Source organism: Gymnodraco acuticeps, unplaced genomic scaffold (genome assembly GCF_902827175.1).
Source record: "Gymnodraco acuticeps unplaced genomic scaffold, fGymAcu1.1, whole genome shotgun sequence".
Classification (NCBI taxonomy): domain Eukaryota; kingdom Metazoa; phylum Chordata; class Actinopteri; order Perciformes; family Bathydraconidae; genus Gymnodraco; species Gymnodraco acuticeps.
Window position 1 is genome coordinate 1282173 of NW_022990772.1, and position 20001 is coordinate 1302173.

General features: G+C 41.3%; 2 protein-coding genes across 2 annotated transcripts; both read left to right on the forward strand.

The window, feature by feature from the left end:
* Positions 1–9159: 9159 nt before the first annotated feature.
* npy7r (neuropeptide Y receptor Y7) lies at positions 9160–13331 on the forward strand. Its single transcript, XM_034232661.1, has 2 exons — positions 9160–9197; positions 11830–13331. The coding sequence occupies exon 2, from the start codon at positions 11867–11869 to the stop codon at positions 12980–12982; it is 1116 nt and encodes a 371-aa protein (XP_034088552.1). The 5' UTR covers positions 9160–9197; positions 11830–11866; the 3' UTR covers positions 12983–13331.
* A 1526-nt stretch (positions 13332–14857) lies between these two features.
* On the forward strand, positions 14858–19290 carry prelid1a (PRELI domain containing 1a). Its single transcript, XM_034232538.1, has 6 exons — positions 14858–14958; positions 15533–15650; positions 16271–16496; positions 16586–16699; positions 17504–17582; positions 18349–19290. The coding sequence occupies exons 2-6, from the start codon at positions 15559–15561 to the stop codon at positions 18468–18470; spliced, it is 633 nt and encodes a 210-aa protein (XP_034088429.1). The 5' UTR covers positions 14858–14958; positions 15533–15558; the 3' UTR covers positions 18471–19290.
* Positions 19291–20001: the final 711 nt, after the last annotated feature.

Sequence of the window (20001 nt, forward strand, 5' to 3'; positions counted from 1 at the left end):
CATCTATTCTCTTATTTTTGTATAACTATAATGATCATATAAAGGTGTGCCTTTACCTCACTGAGCTGAGGTTATCAGAGCCGCTCAGTCTTTCAGGAGAGAGCTCTCTAAAGCTCTCCCCCCTGCGGCCGCTTACACAGTAAATTCCAATGTTAATAAAAGCTGTGTACGTTTTTTGGGAGTTTGATTTATTTTAAATTAACACAAATACAAAATGAAAACCTATAATTGCACACTAAAACCATTATTTAAAAAAAAGAACTATTTCACATAAACCTTTGGTTTTTACTGGGGCTGGGGCAGTTCAACTTGATTTTAAACTTGAGTTTATGGGCACTGTGCGTAATATAGGCATAGTTATGTTAGTATAAGATAATAAGATGTACTTTGTTGATCCAAAATCTGGAAATTGTGTTGTTTCTCCACAATTTTCGGCGCCCCCGATGGGTTAATGCGCCCTTAGCATTCTCGCCTATACTGCCTATGCCAAGGGCCGGCCCTGAACATACCAAATGTAAAAGTACACTTTGTGGGGTAATATCCAATTTCAGGGAGTGGAGAAGAAGTATAAAGTAGCATACAATGAAAATACTTAGGCTACAAGTCCCCCAAAATTAAACTTAAGTACAGTACTGGAGTAAATGTATACTTCATTACATTACACCACTGGAAATAATGGAACTTGATTGCACTCAGCTTGTGGTGCCTGTAGGGCTAAACAAAGAGTTTTAGTATTGCACTTCCATAAAGTTGGCACAGTACCAGGAGACTGGTTTTTAAAAGAGTGGACAGTATCCGAGCAGGAGACACAGAGATATCTTGACTTTTTGGTTTCAAGAACTGGATCATCTGACATGAACAGGGCACGTTTTTTAGACTTTTGAAAAGTCTCCTCAGGGCAGAGGTATTTTCGAACTGTTTTATTTCACAGTCTAAGATTCGAGATTCAAAGTCTTTAATGTCATGCACAGTAGCTACAGTGTAGACATGGATTGCAACTCTTAAGTCCCAGGCTCCTCCAACATTGCAAAATAGTTATATAGCACATGAAACAATACAAATAAATGTTTTTTAAAGCTCAAGAAGAAACAGGATAGAATAGATTAGAATAATATTGTGCCGATTATATTGCAGACCAATGTGCAAGTAATGCAGATCAAGTAAACTATATGTCAGGAAAATAAATAAATACAATAAGCTAAATAATGCAGAGAATGTTGTAAGTGACTATGTAAATGCAGGAGTCTCGGACATGTAAATAGAATAAGATGTATACAAGGACAGCCCACCCTCTATAATTAATGTGAAAAGTAGATGTGAAATGCAGAAGTCCCTCTCACATTGTTAAAGCCTCCATATTGCCGGAAACATTACCAAGGACATAGCCTAATGGTAGGTTTGAATAGACTCCTAATTTAATTGTCACTAGAGTCATGTTTTAGACAATATGGACATGGAGATAGATGTCCATGTTGCTTTCCTAGAAACATTGGCCATGCCTTAGAATAAAATAACACCATAAGGTATGACTAGAGCACCCCACATGTTTACCCAAGAAATCCAATTTGACTGACACTGAAAGTCCACCCTTTCAAATCAATATTTTGGATCACTGAAAACTAAAGGCTGGTGTCTGCATTATGGCTACATTGTCCACCTGTCAAGTTGAACCTAGACAAAAAAAACAAAAAAGCAAGAGTCTCAAATGGGATTTCTCTGTTTGTCTGTCATCCTCTACTCAATTTATAATTCACAAAGCCCACACAAAGAGAAGCAGACAGACAGGGAGTGCCAGTAAGAACATCCCTAGCAGTGTGTGTGCTGTGATTGTTGTTGCTTTGCAACGTGAGGGTGCCACAGTCTCTGATCATGTCATCAGATCAGTGGCACCAGTGTTCTCAGAGGAGCTGAACAGACACAGCGATCAGATGGAGAGCAGTGGAACATAAATACAGAATCCTGGCCATATGGAGGGAGGTCCTACTAATTAGGTACATGTAGATTTATATGAGCACATGAAGAAAGCTGTAAAGACCTACAGTATGGGTTGACTTAAAGGGGACCTATCATGCAAAATGCTCTTTTGTAGGTCTTTTATACATGAATATGTGTCCCTGGTGTGTCAGGGAACTCACCAAGAACTCATACAGACTGATACAGATTTGAAAATAGTGTGATGTCAGCAGGGTTGGGTTGTAACGGAATACATGTAACCACTGGCGGCACATATCAGACCCGGGCCGGGGGGTGGGGCCACATGACCGGGCCCTTTAAACCCAATAAAGCTTGACAAAAATATCGGGAGTCCGGGGTGGTAATCTGACGCTCGTGCGTAAAAAGTCGCTCAGTCAATAAGATTACAATTTAAAACAATGTTTGAAAGAAAAGTAACTAAACAAAAGGTGTGATATTTCGTTTCTACAAAGGGTATAGAAACGAAATATATATATCAGAGATAATAATGATATAACATAACAAAGTCCAACAAACCACAAGGACAACAAAAACATAGCCTAATAAAATGACTACATTTCTGACACACCATTCACCATGGACCAGCAGCCACCATTGTTGTGTCTCGTCAGATCTGTTAGTATTATTTCTCTGTGAGTCTATATTGTTAAGTCCGTGTCTGCCATTTCCTGTTTTTACTTTGTCATTTTCCTTCTCATTTCAGGTAGTTCGATTCCTACCTTGCCTGTTTGTCCACTGACCTAATTACCTGCCCCGCCCTTATTGTTTACACCTGTGGAGTCCCTTGCTTTTGTATATATTCTGTGTGTTCCCTGTGCCAAGTGCCAGATCGTTTTGAACCCTGTGAATGGATTACCTTGTTTCATCATTAGAGTAAAACCTTTTTTGAATCATCTTTTGTCTAGAGTCGTGCATTTGGGTCCTATCAGTTTTTGTGTACTCCAGTCGTAACAACCATTACATTGCATTTAGCTGACGCTTTTATCCAAAGCGACTTACAATAAGTATAACCATGAGAGCAGAGCAGTGTAAAATTGGCACGGCGGCCCATACATTCACGTACAAGTAGGCTACTGTACAAATTAAATTTGAAGTGTACTCACCACTACTTGAAGGGTACTCGGCGAGCCTTGCACTCCGCGAACTCGTCCACAATCCGCTGTATGTCCAATTTCTTGGCTCGGTCACTTTCGATGGACAGCAAGGCCAGTCCACTCAGTCTCTCCTGTCCCATCGTGCTCCTCAAATAGTTTTTGATGAGTTTTAATTTGGAGAAAGAGCGCTGGGCGGTTGCCACGAAGAGTCAGAAATAAGATGAAGGCTGTGCAAACCTCACTGAATGTAGATGTTACTGCTGGGTTGTAAACAATGAGCATTTTTTTCCAGATCCGCGACAGATTTTAGTTTTTGTATTTGGTCCCTGAAACAGGTTCTGAAAGAAAGCAGCTGGCCAGGGAAGCTGGCGGCGATGTCCCGACTGTAGTGCTCTCTAAGCCGCTGGGCAGCTTGGTGTAAATCCTCATCCTTTGCTTGCAGTAGTGTGTTGGGGTGAATTGCCTCAAACATGTTCACAGTTGCATTTAAGCTGGTGAATCTTTGGGACAGTTGCTGGATGATTATATCGAGACATGCATTGAAAACGGTCACCCGAAAGTTGCTCTCTGCGTCAGTCTTCAGAAAGTTCATCAAAGTGTCTCTTAACTTTCCTTTAGTAGCCAGGGCAAGAGTGGCGGACTTCACCTCATCAAATTGTCCCCCATACTCCACCAAAACACTGATGGCATTTTGCAGTAGAGTAGATGCTTTGAGAATATCCGCGTCTTTTGCTTGCAGTAACTGTGAAGCATAATTTATGCTTTCCAAAATCTTGGTTTGCATGTTGACCAAAAATAGAAAGCGAAATTTGCTTATGGCATTCTTGAGTGCACTTGCTTCATTGCGCTCATCCTTTTTGTCACTGGTAAGGGATATTTTGACGAGGGCTTTTATAATGTCTCCATATCTGTGCCTTAACGCAACAAGCGCATCATGGCGAGATGACCAGCGAGTGGGACATAAGCGTTTTAATGTGATAGTTCTGCTCTCTGGCGTCATTAACTCACTGAGCAATGCCCATCGTTTGATACTGTGACCAAAAAAGTTGTAGAGCGTCTCTACAGTGTCATAGAACTGCTTCACTCCAGGGACATTTTTAACAGAGTCGTTGAGTGCTAGGTTGAGATTATGAGCAGCGCAATGAACATAGTGGGCAAGGGGCTCCTTCTCGGCTATTCTTGCTTGCACGCCTGAATACACACCACTCATATTAGCCGCCCCATCATAGCCCTGTCCGCGACATTTAGACAGATCTAATCCGTTTTTCTCTATAGAACCAAGGATTTTGTTTTCAAGCTCTGAAGCTGATGAACCTTCAGTCACTTCAAAACCCAAAAAGACTTCATCTATATATCTGTTGCAATATCCATGTCGTTCTTAACAACAGTTATGTAACGGTAAACCTGACTCAACTGGTCTATCTTTGACACATCTTGCGTTGTGTCCATGATGACGGAATAAAATGGGGCTTCGTTTATTTCATCAATGATGTCAGCTTTCACACGTTGAGATAATATGTAAATAATCTAATCTTGAATCTGGTGACTGAGGTATTTCACTGACCCTTCTGGTCGGTTGATTAGCTCTTTCAAAACAGGGTCGTAGCGAGCCAATAATTATATTATTGACAAAAAGTTGCCAGCTTTTCCCTGACCTAGAACCTCTCGATGGCCCCTGAATGCCAAGTTGCTTGAAGCTAGAGTGAGAGTTACATTAACAATGCGCTCCACGACCTGTCTCCAAAATTGGGCGGCATTACGCACATTCCTCTCCATGTCAGCGTCTATTGTGCCGTTGGTTTTCCACTGCTCATATACTACGCATGCACCAAGGTGTATTTGAGTGGATTCATGCCTCTCAATTTTAGTAGAAAGATGTTTCCAGTCTTTTATTCCGTTTACCCATGCATTGTTGTAGAACGGTGCCTTTCGGTTGACAAAAAGCCAGCAAGGCTCACAGTAGCAGCAGTCCAATTGTGGGGAATAGCACATCCAGCTGCGTGGACATTTCATCCCAACTTTAGTGGTGGAGGTGTAATAGCTTTCTGAAAAGCAACGGTTATCCTTGTCTTTGGGAAATGGACCTTTGGGTTTGCATGGGCCCATTTTAAGGATATATCTTTTGATATTGGCGTCCTCAATGTTTTCAAAATAGTTTGCCCGATCAGTCGGAAAACGCTCCAGAGGATAATTGCAGGACACATCATGATCCGTGGTCTGAGTTTCACCCGTAGGCGTAGCGTGAGGAGGAGACCTGTTGCTGCTTTCATTCCCAGTGTCCGGTACTTCTTCACCTTGCGGCGCAGCAGGTAAGGAGCCGGAGGGGTGCGGCTGGTCAAGCGTCAGGCCTGGCTCTCCTCTAGACGAGCAGCTAGCAGCTGCTGAGTCGTCCCTATTATTATTATTATTATTATTATCATCATCATCACTACAGCCGAGAGACAGAAAAGGAAATAAGCTAGGCGGCCGAGCTACACGAAGTAACAACAACTATATGATATCAACATTTACCACAAACTCACATTTTCTTGTTGACAGTGTGTGTCCGTGATGGTAGCCAACCTGTAAATCTGGCTAACCCCCACTAACGTTGTTGGCGGGCTGGGGCTCGGGGATGAAACACTGCTGGCAGTGGCAACAACTTCAGGTTCATCTCCCGCAGGAGGAGGAGTAGGGCGAAAAAAATATCCATCTAGCTTGGACAATTTGGCCTTTTGGTCCTCCTTTTTATCTTTTTCTTTGCGTTTTGTAGCTCCACTTTTGTGTGTATAACTGCTCATGCTTAGGCAGTGCTCTGTTGAATGACAAGTGATTGATGATGACGTTGACGTTCATTTACGTATGATGTTGATGGACGGCTGTTGATGACGATTTTACCCAAAATACATTTGGAGACAATAAAAGGGATTCACTTGCAATTTTTCATGTTTTAATGTTAAATGTGAGTGTGAAAATAGCAGCACAAGTTCAACTCATATTATAGGCTACAATGCTTTATACCTAATATGACCACGAACGTCAGTGCACTCAGTGGCGCGAGGCAGCAGGGCCCGCCGGCGAATATCTCGGGGGCGGAGCCTGCTGCCTCGGCGACGGGCCCCCATTGAGTCCCGACCGTCCCGGGCCCGGGGAGCCCTGCCCCTACAGCCCCCCCTGAAGCCCCGCCCCTGCATGTAACGGCGTTACGTAATCAGAATACAAAAATCAAGTAACTGTATTCAGCTCGCGTTACATTTGAAAAACGAGTAATCTGATTACAGTTACTTTCTTAAACCTGAAGTGAATACATTTTGGATTACTTATTGGAATTATTGGTGGAAAGATTTCCTCACAACATTTAATATTCATTACTAAAGGTACAGCCGAATCATCAAAGCCCACAAAACCTATTACCGCCGCAGATGGACCAAAAAAGCGTTTGAAAAAAAATCGCGGGTCCGCTCAGTGAAACAATAACAACGAAACATGGAGGAACAAAAGTCTGCGTTTAAATCGCGTGTGTGTGTGGTTAAAACACATCAGCCTGCGGTCGCTCTTTCTTTAGCCTTACTAATGATTATTTCTGAAGGTAAACACAGTGAATGCGGTGCGTGAAAGGCACTGCGTGCTCCTCTTTTCAGAGGCTGAGTTAACCCTCCCGCTGCCTCCTGGTGCTGCAGAGATTTCATGAAGTGAAGGAGGTGTTCCTTCTATAAAACAGCTGCGGGCAGCAGATACTGTGAGAGTCACGGACATGAATTCATAGATCAAGGCAGACTGGTGCACACACTCTCCTGTTTTGCCAATCCGGTGCTTAAACAAATATAGCTCTACACCCCTGGCCGTAATGTCCTTAAAATGAAGTCCGAGTTTGACATTTTAATTCATGTCCTGCCAACACTGGCAGGACAGAAGGCGACACGCTCGTTCTAAGCCGTGTCCCTCACTCCTCACATCCCAAGCTGCATCCCCAAAGAGTTTATTATGTTGTTACATCATTTCAGATGTTATGTTTCAGTTGTGCTCTTGATAAGCCATTACAACAGTAAAAACACGTTCAGTTTCCTTTTGCTTTTTGTGTCTCCTGTTCACCAAAACATACTCATCTGTGATGGAAAAAGAAAGTAATCCAAAAGTAATCTAAAAGTAATCTGATTACGTTACTTTTTTAAGACACGTAACTGTAACTGTATTCGGATTACTTTCAGAGCCATGTAATCAGTAATCAGTAACTGATTACATTTACAAAGTAACCCTCCCAACCCTGGATGTCAGTGACGAGGAGCTCCGCCTATATGGCCAACTCTCCACCAAGCAGGGGAATGAGAGGTTGCCGTGGCATGGTAACAGCATGGTAACATGACGCTCGTAACTCGGCCCCCTCCTTTGCAGGGGGGCGTGGTCAGCTGCAGCGCATGCAAGTTGCATGCAAAGACAGGGTGGAGGAGAGGAAAATAGAGCAAAATGAGGCATGGCTAAAATGCATGATCTGTTTGGTATTTTGAAAAAAAACAACGTATAAATATACCTTATATAGGTTACGGCCCTACAATATATTATTCAAATATAGCATGATAGGTGTCCTTTAAATTGACACAAACATTTGTTTTTTTGCCAGTATAAAACCTCACCACTTTTCAGAAGCCCTTAGAGATAAGTATGAAGCAAGGACAGGAATCCTTTATCCTTAACGAATACAAGTCAGGCTGAAGGAACTGTCAAGCTTCACTGCGAGTGACCCAGTGCACTGCAGGTTTTTGGGACGACTCTTATTATTGAAAGAATAAATTGAGGTGGAGGGGCAGCCTGCCACAATCAATAAGGAAAATATCTGTTACTGAGTCAATCAGTGAGGCAATTATTGCACCATTAAATATAATTCCACCACAAGAATCCAAGGATCCCATGTCATGTTTCTCCATTCACTATAGTTCTCAGCTGTGATGGTGAAAGACGACTCTAAAGCTCCAGGGTATTGCAGAGACAAGGGTCGGGGGAGACACTGTTATTGAAATCACTAAACGTTTTTTAAGTGCGCGACAATGGGTTTTCCACGTGGCTAAAGCTCCTATGTTAATGTCTAATTTAAAGTGACAGCATGTCACATGTCCTTAATTATCTGGCGACGTTCCTGTTACATCTGTGCGAGCAGTCTACAGGTCTGATGAGGTGAACACATTTCAAACAGATTCAATGGAGATGGAATCACATGCAAATGTTTTTATTTGAGATATTTTTTCAAGAATTTGAAAGTTGTTGCAAGGTAACTGCTGGGTATATAATTGTATTACCTCGGAAATGTTCTGTGCACAATATCACAGTCAGCCTTGAGACATCTCCTGACAATCTTTTCACAATCCTCTCCAATATTTGCTACATTATATGAGGGGAAATGGCTCTAGACACACAATGTAACCTGATCCCTTCAAACCCCAGTGGAAATGACATAATTCAGGTGAATGACACCCATAATACTACATATTGATTGAAATTCCCAACCGAACCCTATTCAAATGTACTACAATTGAATAATCTCAGAGGACATAAAGGGAGCACACAGAAATTAGTTTTTTGAGAGATGTGTGTTTTTCCAGGGAATCAAAATAAAGCATGCAAGTAGGGCTTGTTGCACAACAACACAACACCTCAGTTATATGCTCATGTTATTGCTGAAATTACATTGTGACATGTGATGCCAAATAAAGCAATATATGAGGATTTGCTTTACAATCGTGAATTGTTCCAAAGTTCATTCAAAGTTGTATGAATATGAATACAACAAGTGTTAAGCCTGCCTAGAAATAAAGTGAATGATAAATGCAGATAAAACAGGAAAGTGCAATAAATCAGTGACGTTACTCTTGTGAGTTGGCTCTTTAAAGGACATTCTGTGATATTGAATTACATTTATTCTGTATATTCTATGTGCACTGGAAATGAAATCACAAAGAGCCCTCCGGTGACAGTCCCTGGCACTGATGTGGACGCTGACACTGTCTGTGTCCTGTAGACCTGCCTCAGGAACGCACTGTCGAGCCACAAGATGCGCACTATAGGAGAGCAGTTTGGGAGGAGCTTCGGGATGTTCCCCCTTGTTTCACGCCACTTTGGAGTGAAGACTCGTCTGTAAAGGGAGATATAGGAGAAAAGGTGAGTGCATAACTACGTGGGTAGCGCTTATTTTGACTTTAAATGTGTGTTCCGAGGTTGCTTTATTGAAAAAAATGTATCCCTGAGGAAATAGATATTACATTCTCTGTTATTCTGCTCAGCGTTAGTTGCTAAAACTGTTATATGTGCGTAATTTGGATATGAGAGGAACCTTTGAAAAGGAACAAGTGTCCAAATTGCGTACCACAGGTGATCATTGGTGTTGGAGGCAAACGATTTGCAGCTGTCTAGTCGGTGAAAAAAAGCTTTGAGAGCTCACTTGGAGATATTTGAATGCGCACTATTCAGTAAGTTAAACAAATGGCGACAAATTACGCACGACCGAAGCATCAATGATATTTGATTGGGACATTAAATATCTCATTAGAATGTCATGGCAGTGCGTATAATTCAGTATAATATAACATTCAGTTGAATTGCTCCAGCAGGTGTATCATAAAACGTTACTCAGTGCCACGAGCTTTGTTAAAGTCATGTTTAACCTTCGCTGATCAGAACGGGTGGTTTGACAGATTCCTGATGCATTGTGAAGTGCACATTTCGCCTGCAGTCTCAATGTTAAATCCCTGCTGCCGGCTGGTGTGTGACAGTCTGCTACGCGGACAGAAGGTACAGGTGTAGGATTTTGGGCTCATTGGCACTGCACACTGTAGGCCTAGTTGTCATTAAATACGTGGTCCCTAATAGATTGAGAGTCATTACACAGTGTGTGTGTGTGTGTGTGTGTGTGTGTGTGTGTGTGTGTGTGTGTGTGTGTGTGTGTGTGTGTGTGTGTGTGTGTGTGTGTGTGTGTGTGTGTGTGTGTGTGTGTGTGTGTGTGTGTGTGTGTGTGTGTGTGTGTGTGTGTGTGTGTGTGTGTGTGTGTGTGTGTGTGTGTGTGTGTGTGTGTGTGTGTGTGTGTGTAAATACCTTTTTCACCTCGAAGACAATTGCAGAGGACCATTTGATTAATATAGCTTCTAAAATAATAATAATACATTGTATTTATCAAGTGCTTTATCATACCTCAAATATGACAATATCAACCCAACAATACAGCCAAAAATGATTTACTCTCTATTGTCCTTGATGAAATTCTTATTTGTGAATACAATACTGAAAAGGCAAAATGTATGTCTAAAAGTGTGTCAAACAATATGCTACAAAATCTCCAGAGCAACAAAAAAAATGTAACCAAAGAAACCTCTTACTGTTGTTCTGTTTGTCTCTGTGTTTAGAAACAACTTGAAAACGTAGTGTTAGCTTTGAAATGTGTTGAATTAGGCATATGAGCACTCACAATCTTAAAAAGTGTTCCGTTTTGAACAGTTATATCAAAGTAATTTAGATTTGTTGAAAGCCTCTGGTCGATTCTAATGTCACTAAATGTAAAAAACCTTTATTTGGTTAATGAGGATGCAGCAATTTAGCAGTCAAGAGTCAAAATTGAGAGTAGTTTTAACACATGCCATCACAAAATGTTCTGTCTGTATTCAGCATGGAGCTCTCAGTCTCTTGCAGGTAAATGGACAGTAATGACAAAATAATGAACTATAGAAAGTACTGAGGAGAAAGAATATATTTTATACTAAAATACGGCTGTCTAACATGGGTCAGCACGGACCTTTATGCAAGTAATTACCACACAGTATTCCCTTTATGAGCTGCCAACTGAGTTTGAAGGCAGTCGGCAGCTCTAAAGATAGCTATGACTGCCTGACATCTTCTGATCACATTTAGCCTTTATCATGGCACAGGTGTCTCTCCCTTGGAGAAACAGTGAGCTGTAAACAAACCAATACTTGTACCTAGGCCATGGTGGATGCAATAGATCTAGGTAGCATTATGCTCTGTTTTTTGGGAGGCACACATGTGTACAAAGAGAGCCATTTCCTTCTATTTTTCTTAGCTTATTCAAAACGTCTACTTCCTTAATGAAAGGCTGTTTAATTGTTCTATTAATTAGGCTGCATGCATTAGAGAATTATCATATCTCCTATTTTGATTAATTACAAAACGGTTTTAATAACCGTTTGACATTTACAATGCAAACTACCCTTTCCAGGTAATATGAAAAGAATAATTAAACGGTTCGGTATGGGATCTTTTAGTCAGTTTGTCAAAGCTCTAGCAGGTGAGATGCAGACCCTGAAAATACATTTGAATGACTGGAAGTATCGTACAACATAAAGAGAAGAAGAGAATATTCCAGGAGTCATTAAGTAGATAACAAAAACAGCACAGCAGCACCGTAGAAACCCTGGGAGCATTTCACAGCAAGGGTACATCCGGCTTTTTCAGGCAAAAATGAGAGGAACTCTTAGTCTTTTGGTAAGTGGCTGCCAATGAGGGATCATGTTACTGCTTCAGAAAGTCATACTTGTTGTTTGGGACATCTGCACAGAGGGGGGGGGGGGGGGACGACGACACATAGGAAGACATGTGTATCCTAAAGCGTTATTTGCAGTGACAAAAAACATTTGGAATTCTAAATTGGAGAGCAAATGTTGGGAATAAAATAATTACCTCATAGCTCCGGCCTTTTTTTACATTTGACATGTTATTTTCAAAGGCTTATTATTCAGGCTAGATTGTGTCAATAATTACATTTGATGGGTTTTCCCCTCCTCAGGTGTCGGCACAGCCTAAATCTATCATCTGACGACAGAATGAGCCCTCCAGACACATCCAACAGCACGAGCGAAGGGGAGGCTGGTGAAACAGATCCCTGGTTTCTTCTCAACAACAGCATGGGTTTACACACACCAGGTTTCCACACAGACATCACCAAGCACATTGGAGTCCAGATCACCCTGATCGCAGCATATTCCCTAATCATTCTGCTGGGGCTTATGGGAAATGCTCTTGTCATCTACATGATCATTCGCTACAGAAACATGCGAACAGTGACCAACTTCTTCATAGCAAACCTGGCCCTGGCAGACCTCCTGGTGGACACCCTCTGCCTGCCCTTCACTCTGGTTTACACTCTGCTGGATGAGTGGAAGTTTGGGGCTGTGTTGTGCCACATGGTGCCGTTTGCCCAGGCCCTGAGTGTGCATGTATCCATCCTGACCCTGACTGTCATCGCTCTGGAGCGATACCGCTGCATCGTCTTCCACCTTGGCCGGCGCCTTACATGGCATTCCAGCTTTCTCATCATGACACTCACCTGGACTATGTCAGCAATCCTGGCAGCGCCCCTGGCCATCTTCAGAGAGTACCGCCATGAAGAGATCCCTTCCATCAACCTGCGTATCTCCGTCTGCTCTGAGAAGTGGCCCCACGGGACCAGCAGGGACGGGGTCATCTACAGCCTCTCAATGCTGCTCCTGCAGTACATCCTTCCCTTAGCCATCATCAGCTATGCTTACATCTGCATCTGGGTCAAACTGAAGAACCATATCAGCCCGTCCACCCGTAGTGACAGCATCAGACGCCGCAAAAAGACCACCAAGATGTTGGCGCTGGTGGTGGTGGTGTTTGCTATCTGCTGGCTGCCATTCCACGTGTTTCAGCTGGCCAGTGATCTAGACCTGGTGCTCAGGTTTAAGGAGTACAAACTCATATACACAGTGTTCCATATCATTGCTATGGGTTCGACTTTTGCCAATCCTGTCCTGTATGGGTGGATGAATAAAAACTACAGGAATGGCTTCCTAATGGTGTTTCGTTGTGAGGATAAGCCAGATGCTTTCCACCCCGAAGGCTCCTTCAGGACACGCTCCTTAAGAAGGCTGACACTGAATGGCCGTAATGGTGGACATCCTCCAACTGCTGTTTGAGATTAGCACAATTTAAAATGCCTGTAGGATGTGACTGAGCACATTTAACACACCTCCGGTTTGTGGTGCTTATGGTTGAAAAGTAGTCTTTTGACTTGAATTGCCTGATTATGAGTATATCTGGGACTAGAGAGGGCTCAGAGCTTTGCATGCAAATTGCTTTATGTAAGGCTTTTCTTTCCTTTGTGAATGGTACTAGTTAAAACACATCTGTCTAACCTGTTCAAATACGTAATTAGGATGTTTACTAGGCTGTTAGAGAACTTGGTACAATGTAATATGTGTCTCCTGTAACTGCAGAGCTGTTGTTGATAAGTTATGTCCAATTAATAATGCATTCCATTGCAAACATTGCCTGAAGCTATTATTGTGTCCATACCTACTGAAGGGTAAAAGGTTAATATTGTGAACAAGTTTTGTTTTTCTCACTCGTTCTTCTATTTGTTGAGTTTCACATATGCTGCATTATGGATTCACTCAAAAGTCCTTGTAGAGTAACATTCAATTTCCGACCATGTCCATCTAGAGGAAGTGTTGATCTGTCCAACCAGGAAGTTAATTGTGTTCACCTGGCAACCAGCTGTTCTCGATTAGACGAACCAGCTGTGTCCAAAGGAATAAGACTTTTTGGTATTTTCGTCACATGTGTGCAGCTGCTTTGAGGATATGTAGAACAAGGGATTTGGATGAAGAAAAATCATGCAATTATACATTCTACACGCTGCTCAAGTGACCTTTGTGGTGGTCTGTTAATAATGAACACGACAGCATTAATCAACCACACTGCCTCTGGACATATAGTGAACACCCGCTGTACACATAACACATCAGGAGAAGAAATTATATGTGTTTCAATTAAGAAAAGTTTGGATGAGAGGATTAAGTCGAATATAAAACTCAAAATAGTGGCATATTCTGAAATGTTTTCAACACATCTATACATGGATTACTCTCGGGGTCTGTGCCGTGGGTATACACCCTCCATACGGTAATATAGGAGAGACGAACGACAGCTAAGAAAATCCATCTATAGGAGGGAAGACAGTCCACACAGAGAGGGGAAAAATAAGCATTTGCATAATTGAAATGAATCAAAGTCCTGCACAAAACATTCAGACTTCATTTTGAAAAATAAAAATAACTAGTGGGTCCAAATAACATCAAATAAAGTATTTATTGAACACCCAGCTGCAGTGTGATTCATTTCATATAAAAAAACATGTATTGATTTTGTACTGCTGGTTCTTGACACCCACATTACTAATGCCCTAGTTTAGCCTATGTTTTTTATTTATGTACTGTAGATAATTATAGAAATTCCTAGCCTTAATCGAGACTACTAGCAGACAAATACTGAGCTTACACCCTTGGCATCAAACCGTTTGGGCATTAGAGCTAATGTGTGAAGATTTGGCTGCAGTCTGGAGATGTATTCAGGGATGGTTTTAATATGCGTGAGAGATTATGCATCTGTCCTAAAGTATAGCATGCTGAAGGGGGTATATCTCCAGAAATAGCAAGACATGGTCATATTAAAAAGAGAGTTCACCCAAAATACACAGTTTCCGTTTCCCTGTAGTTATTTATCAATCTAGATTGCTTTAATGTCTGCATTTTTTTTTCGTTTGCTTTTTCTTTTTAATAAATACTTGGGTTTTTAAGGAATACGGATGCCACTTTTAAGGTTTTGGGCAAAATTACATGATATTTGACCACAAGAATCCGATCAAAATCTACATTTCAGGTAACAAATCCTCTCTCATGCTGTAGTGCATTTTGCACGGTTACCTGCTTCCCTCTAGTGTTCAAAATGGATATTGCATCGTCACCACCTACCGGATATGTCGTCTTCGTTTGACCTTCTCTCCAGTTTCACATGATTTGTCGGTGGCTGCCATGGTGGCTGCACGGTGAAATCCATGCCGACAGGAGTATAACATGAAAATACCCAACTTTTGAATGTTGTCGCCTTACAGGTAACCACCTTTGCCTTAGGAATGAAAGCAGCAATTTACTTTTTGAATGTCGATGAATAAAATCAATGTCTTTGCCATTCATTCATAGAGACTGCTTCATGCTAGGCTAGCTCATGCTAACTAGGAAGCTTTGCAGTGCGGACGTGACAAATGTGACATAGGCTACATGTTATATCTGTATCTATATTATATTATTGTTTGTGCTCATGATGGTCGCTCAAGGCTTATTTTGAGCAGTTTCAGTGTGGTATTTAAGAAGTATTATTTGAAAGACAGCTGTCATGTAGTCTGAAAAGTTCTGGAAAACGTGTGTCTCAGGATTTATGACAGATGTAAAACATGTTTAAACAAACCTATGTAATACAATGTATTTAGTTTAATATGACCTTGTCGACATTAATGGTCAATTGGTTCAAACAAACACAAATGTTCTCGAATCTGCTGTCCAGTGAATTCCGGGCTCCCGTTGTGTTTACCTGGGGGGGGGGGTAAACTGCAACTTCACTGCACTGTTGTTGGAAAGCTAGTTACATAAACGTATGAAACTCACAGGCTGTATTCTGTGTCTCCACAGCGTGGCCACAGTAAACCCACGGCACCATGGTGAAGTATTACTGCTGCGCAGGTATGCTCAAAAGCAGCTGGGACCAAGTCTGTGTTGCTTTCTGGCAACGATATCCCAACCCTTACAGGTGAGCGAGTCTGCATTCAGTGTTTCCTCTGCTCCTCGCATACACTTATCTATCCAAAAATTGCAAAGCATGAAGAGTTGGGATTATGTGTCTACATTTCTATACTCAAAGTGGTGAGAAGTAACTGAAGTGTATTTACTCTAGCAGTGTTCTTAGGTATAGGATTTAGGTACTTCACTAGTATTTTAGGGTACTTAACACTTTGAATCCACTGCAGTTTAGATGCTTGTTTCTTATGTTTTTGCACATTGATTATTAGATAAAATATGTAATCCAGTGATGTGATATAACATCATTCTGTCACCTGATGAGAAATGTAATCTTTAACACGTTAAGTCCTTTTGTATGCACATAATTCAGAACTGCTGCTAAAGTAAGATGATTAATGTTAGACTTTTACCTGTAATGGAGCATTTCTATATTATGATGTTGCTATTTCACAGTGAGTAAAATACTGAGGGATTGGTGTATGATATTTGCATTCCTTTAGGTTACTTATTTTCATATATGTGCTTGCATAGATTAAACAATATGATTTAATTGAAGAAAAATATACTTTATTATAAGCCCACAGCGGTTTTGTATTGTTGTGATCCTTATCTTCTCCTTCTCTCCCACAGTAACCATGTTTTGACTGAAGACATAATTTTCCGAGAGGTTACTCCAACAAACTGCCTCGTTTCCAGACGTCTCTTGACCAAAACGAGCCGATCACCTCGCTGGATGGAGCCCTACCTTCCAAAGCAAATGTCCAGCTCGGCATATATCATCGAGGACTCTATTGTGGACCCTCAGAAAAGGACCATGACCACCCTCACATGGAACATCAGCCACGCTCGACTCATGGTACCACAATGTTTGCTTCCACTCAGCATGGCACAAAGTAACAACAGCCTCGTGATCATTTTTTTCTCTTTTTTCTCTCTCTGTTACAGTCGGTTGAAGAGCGGTGCAAGTACTATATTAACCCTGAAAATGGCAGCTGCACTGAGATAAAGAGAGAAGCTTGGATCTCTACCACCATCTATGGGCTGTCAAGAGCTGTTCAGGTCAGTAGAGTAAAGTAGAGCTCTGTACTATGTAACAGATCAGGGGAAGTGCTGAGGGGGTCTGAAAGGAAGACTCACCCATCTAACTTTTCATTAGGTAACATAATACAAAGTGTTCAGATGTACAAGTGGAGCAGCTGAAGCTGTCTGAAACGACTTAGGTTCCTGATTGATTTATCACAGAGTTAGCTAGTGGAGCCTCGCAGATGGGGGTGCTGCAGCCCCTCAGCATCTCCCCCTTCCCGCGTCCATTCGCGATGTCTCGCTGTCTCGCAGACCCCACGCAGCAAGCAGGAAATGAGCCCAGCTCACATTGTCCGCTCCTCGCAGCAGCGAGCCCCGGCAACGTCCCGCAAACACGGCACCCAGACCCCACGCAGCATTCTCATCTGTTTGTCCTTACTGGTGTCACTGTCTGGATGCCAACGCCATTGTAACACATAATCACTGTAACGGTGGTGGACTCATCAGAACAGAGTGGCCGAGATGACCAATCAGAGCACAGTGGGCTCATAGAGAGGGGGGGGGAGGAGCTCCAACAAGCCGTTTAGGACAGAGAGTGAATACACATACTATACAGAGATGCTGTTTGAGAAACCAATGTGAGTTTGGAACATTGGACAATATAAATCTATTCTAGTAGACCTCGACAATGGAATTATGATCAGTAGAAATGGCCAAGACATGGACCTTTAAGTATTTTCAGACATGGTAGTACGTGTGCCGATATGAGGTGTAGGTTGTTGACACAAGACTTATGTCAAAGTGCTTTTTAAGTGTTGGCTGACTGTGTTCTCTTTCCAGGAATTTGGTCTTAGAAGGTTCAAGAACAGTGTAACAAAGACCATGAAGGGCTTTGAATACGTGTTGGCCAAAATGCAAGGTAAGTTGTCAGTTATAATACAATGCATTAACCGCATGAATAAAAGCATTGCTAATTATTTTTGGAAACACCTTATTTTCCTGCAACGACAAGTCACAATATCTGCAATGAAAAGGAATAATTAAGAGGTGCTCTGATGCTAGGTATTTTGTTAAGATTCAGTTTAACAGATGTAAAGTAAAAGATGGAAACTTTGAGTAAAATAAAAACTAGGTTATGCTCTTTAAGCAATCTTATCAGTCAAGTCTAAGAACTGGCCATTTGGGTGTAGCTTTCCAGCTGGGCGTATCACTTTAAAACCATGTTTAAATCCATGTCATAGAACTTTTTATAAAACATGTAGTTTGGATGTAATGGGGCCATACTTGTCAAACTAAATGTTTATTTAAAAACTGTTAACAAATCAAGGCTAATCACTCATTGGATATTTGTCAAGTTCAATTTGTAAGAAGACAGTTTTATGTGTTAAAATAACAAAAATGCACAATATCAGTCTCTATTGCGACAGTTTAGTCATTCCAAAGTTATGGGCTTGAATACATAAGGATAACATTATAGTTTGGTATTTCAAATGTACCGGCATTCGTGGAGTATTGTTGATAAAAACCCTGTGATTGACACACAACAAATCTAAAAGTCGGTGCACATTAGTAATTAATGTTATTTATTACACAATTCGGAACAATGAAGTGTTATCGTAGGTTTTCCTGCGCTACATAAATATCTATACCATAGCCTTATTATAACATATGTCCTATTTTTTTAGGTGAAACTCCATCAAAAACCTTAACAGAGACGGCTACGGAGCGAGCGAGAGAGACGGCCCTGGCAGCTAAGGAGAAAGCCAAAGATCTGGCCTCCCAGGCTCAGAAGAAACAGTATGTGTGATGTGTCGATCACCGGTTCTTTACCACTGATACTAAGACAGATTTATCTATACCCTTTTGTTTAGTCGAGCATTGGGGTAAGACAAACTGATCCCGGGTCATTGGGTAGACACCTGACCTCTATGAGGAAGCATCGTAAATGGTGGGTGGACCATAAAAGGGCCTGAGCTGGGTTCAAGAGCCTGTTCCAGCCTCCTAAAATATATTGTACTTTTGATACCAGATCATCTCAGTATTTACCGTAGATAGAGATCTCAGAGGAACGGCTGCATATGGCTCCAGGTGCCATAAAACAATAATAGCACTTTGCCAACCTTGATGCCGTTCATCAGACCTTTGCTCAACCTCTGTGCCCTTCATCAACGTTTACTTTTTGTTCTGTTCCTGTTAGTCCGTCATGTTGTTTTCTAAGAGCTTTGTATTATTAACAGCTTTTGTTCTCATGCTAAGATTAGCATACCACAAGATCTAATTCATGTGTATGATTTACGTTTTATGTTTCTCCACAATCATGTTATCTATTAATTTAGTTGAGTTCACCCAACCACACCTTAATCATCTTAAACCTGATTACTTCAAGTTGAAGTGCATTAACTGGAGAAAGGTCCTTATAGCTTGATAAGAAATACTCCCTTGTGGCAGTATCTGGTTGCCGTGGACATCAGTGTCTTCGCCTGAATTTCAAATGCGTGTACAAAGGCAAACATGTTACCTTGTTTTGTGCATTCAGTTTAGGTGTGATGATACAACCCATATCAGCTCGCTTACTGTGTTGATTCAATATCAACTTGTCAATAAATGGACTGTTCCTATGTAACCATCGTGCTGTGATGTCTTTGAATAAGTGGTGCCTCGATATACTGGGTTGCAATTTCCAACTAAGATCATGTTTATTTTCCTGTAATATTACTTCTTGTCAATTACTATATATACTATTACTATATATACTATTACTATATACACACCTTTTTTATAGAGAACAAGGAAAATCACTCTCAGATTGTACTCAAAATGCTTAACGAATGCAAAAAGGTGACAACGACCATTACTTTGTTATAAAGCAGGGGTGTCAAACTCAAATACAGTGGGCCAAAAAAAAAAAATGGGTACTAGTCGAGGGCCGGACTGCTTCAATGTTTATTGCGAAACGTATTGAAATGAACTTATTGCACATATTAAACCTGGAACTAACAAAGCTTAAATTATTGCCTATAAAAACAACATTAAATCATCAGTTGCATTCATTTCTTATGGCTCTATCTGCAGCTTTTCAGAGTCATTTCTTATGAGTACATTTTTCCACAGGCCAACAACAGCTTCAACAAAACAATTCCCCTCAAAGAAAAACCCAAACATGCCGTGTTGTCGTGAGAAAGAACGTGCAGAAGGAAACATCCATTGAAACTCAGTTTGCTGCTCTGTGATAATTAGAAATCATTTCTGAGAATCACTGTAAACAAAAAGGTCCTGAAACTCGTCATAATGCCTGTTTGCATCATTTCAAACACCATTACTGTCTTATAGGGTCATAA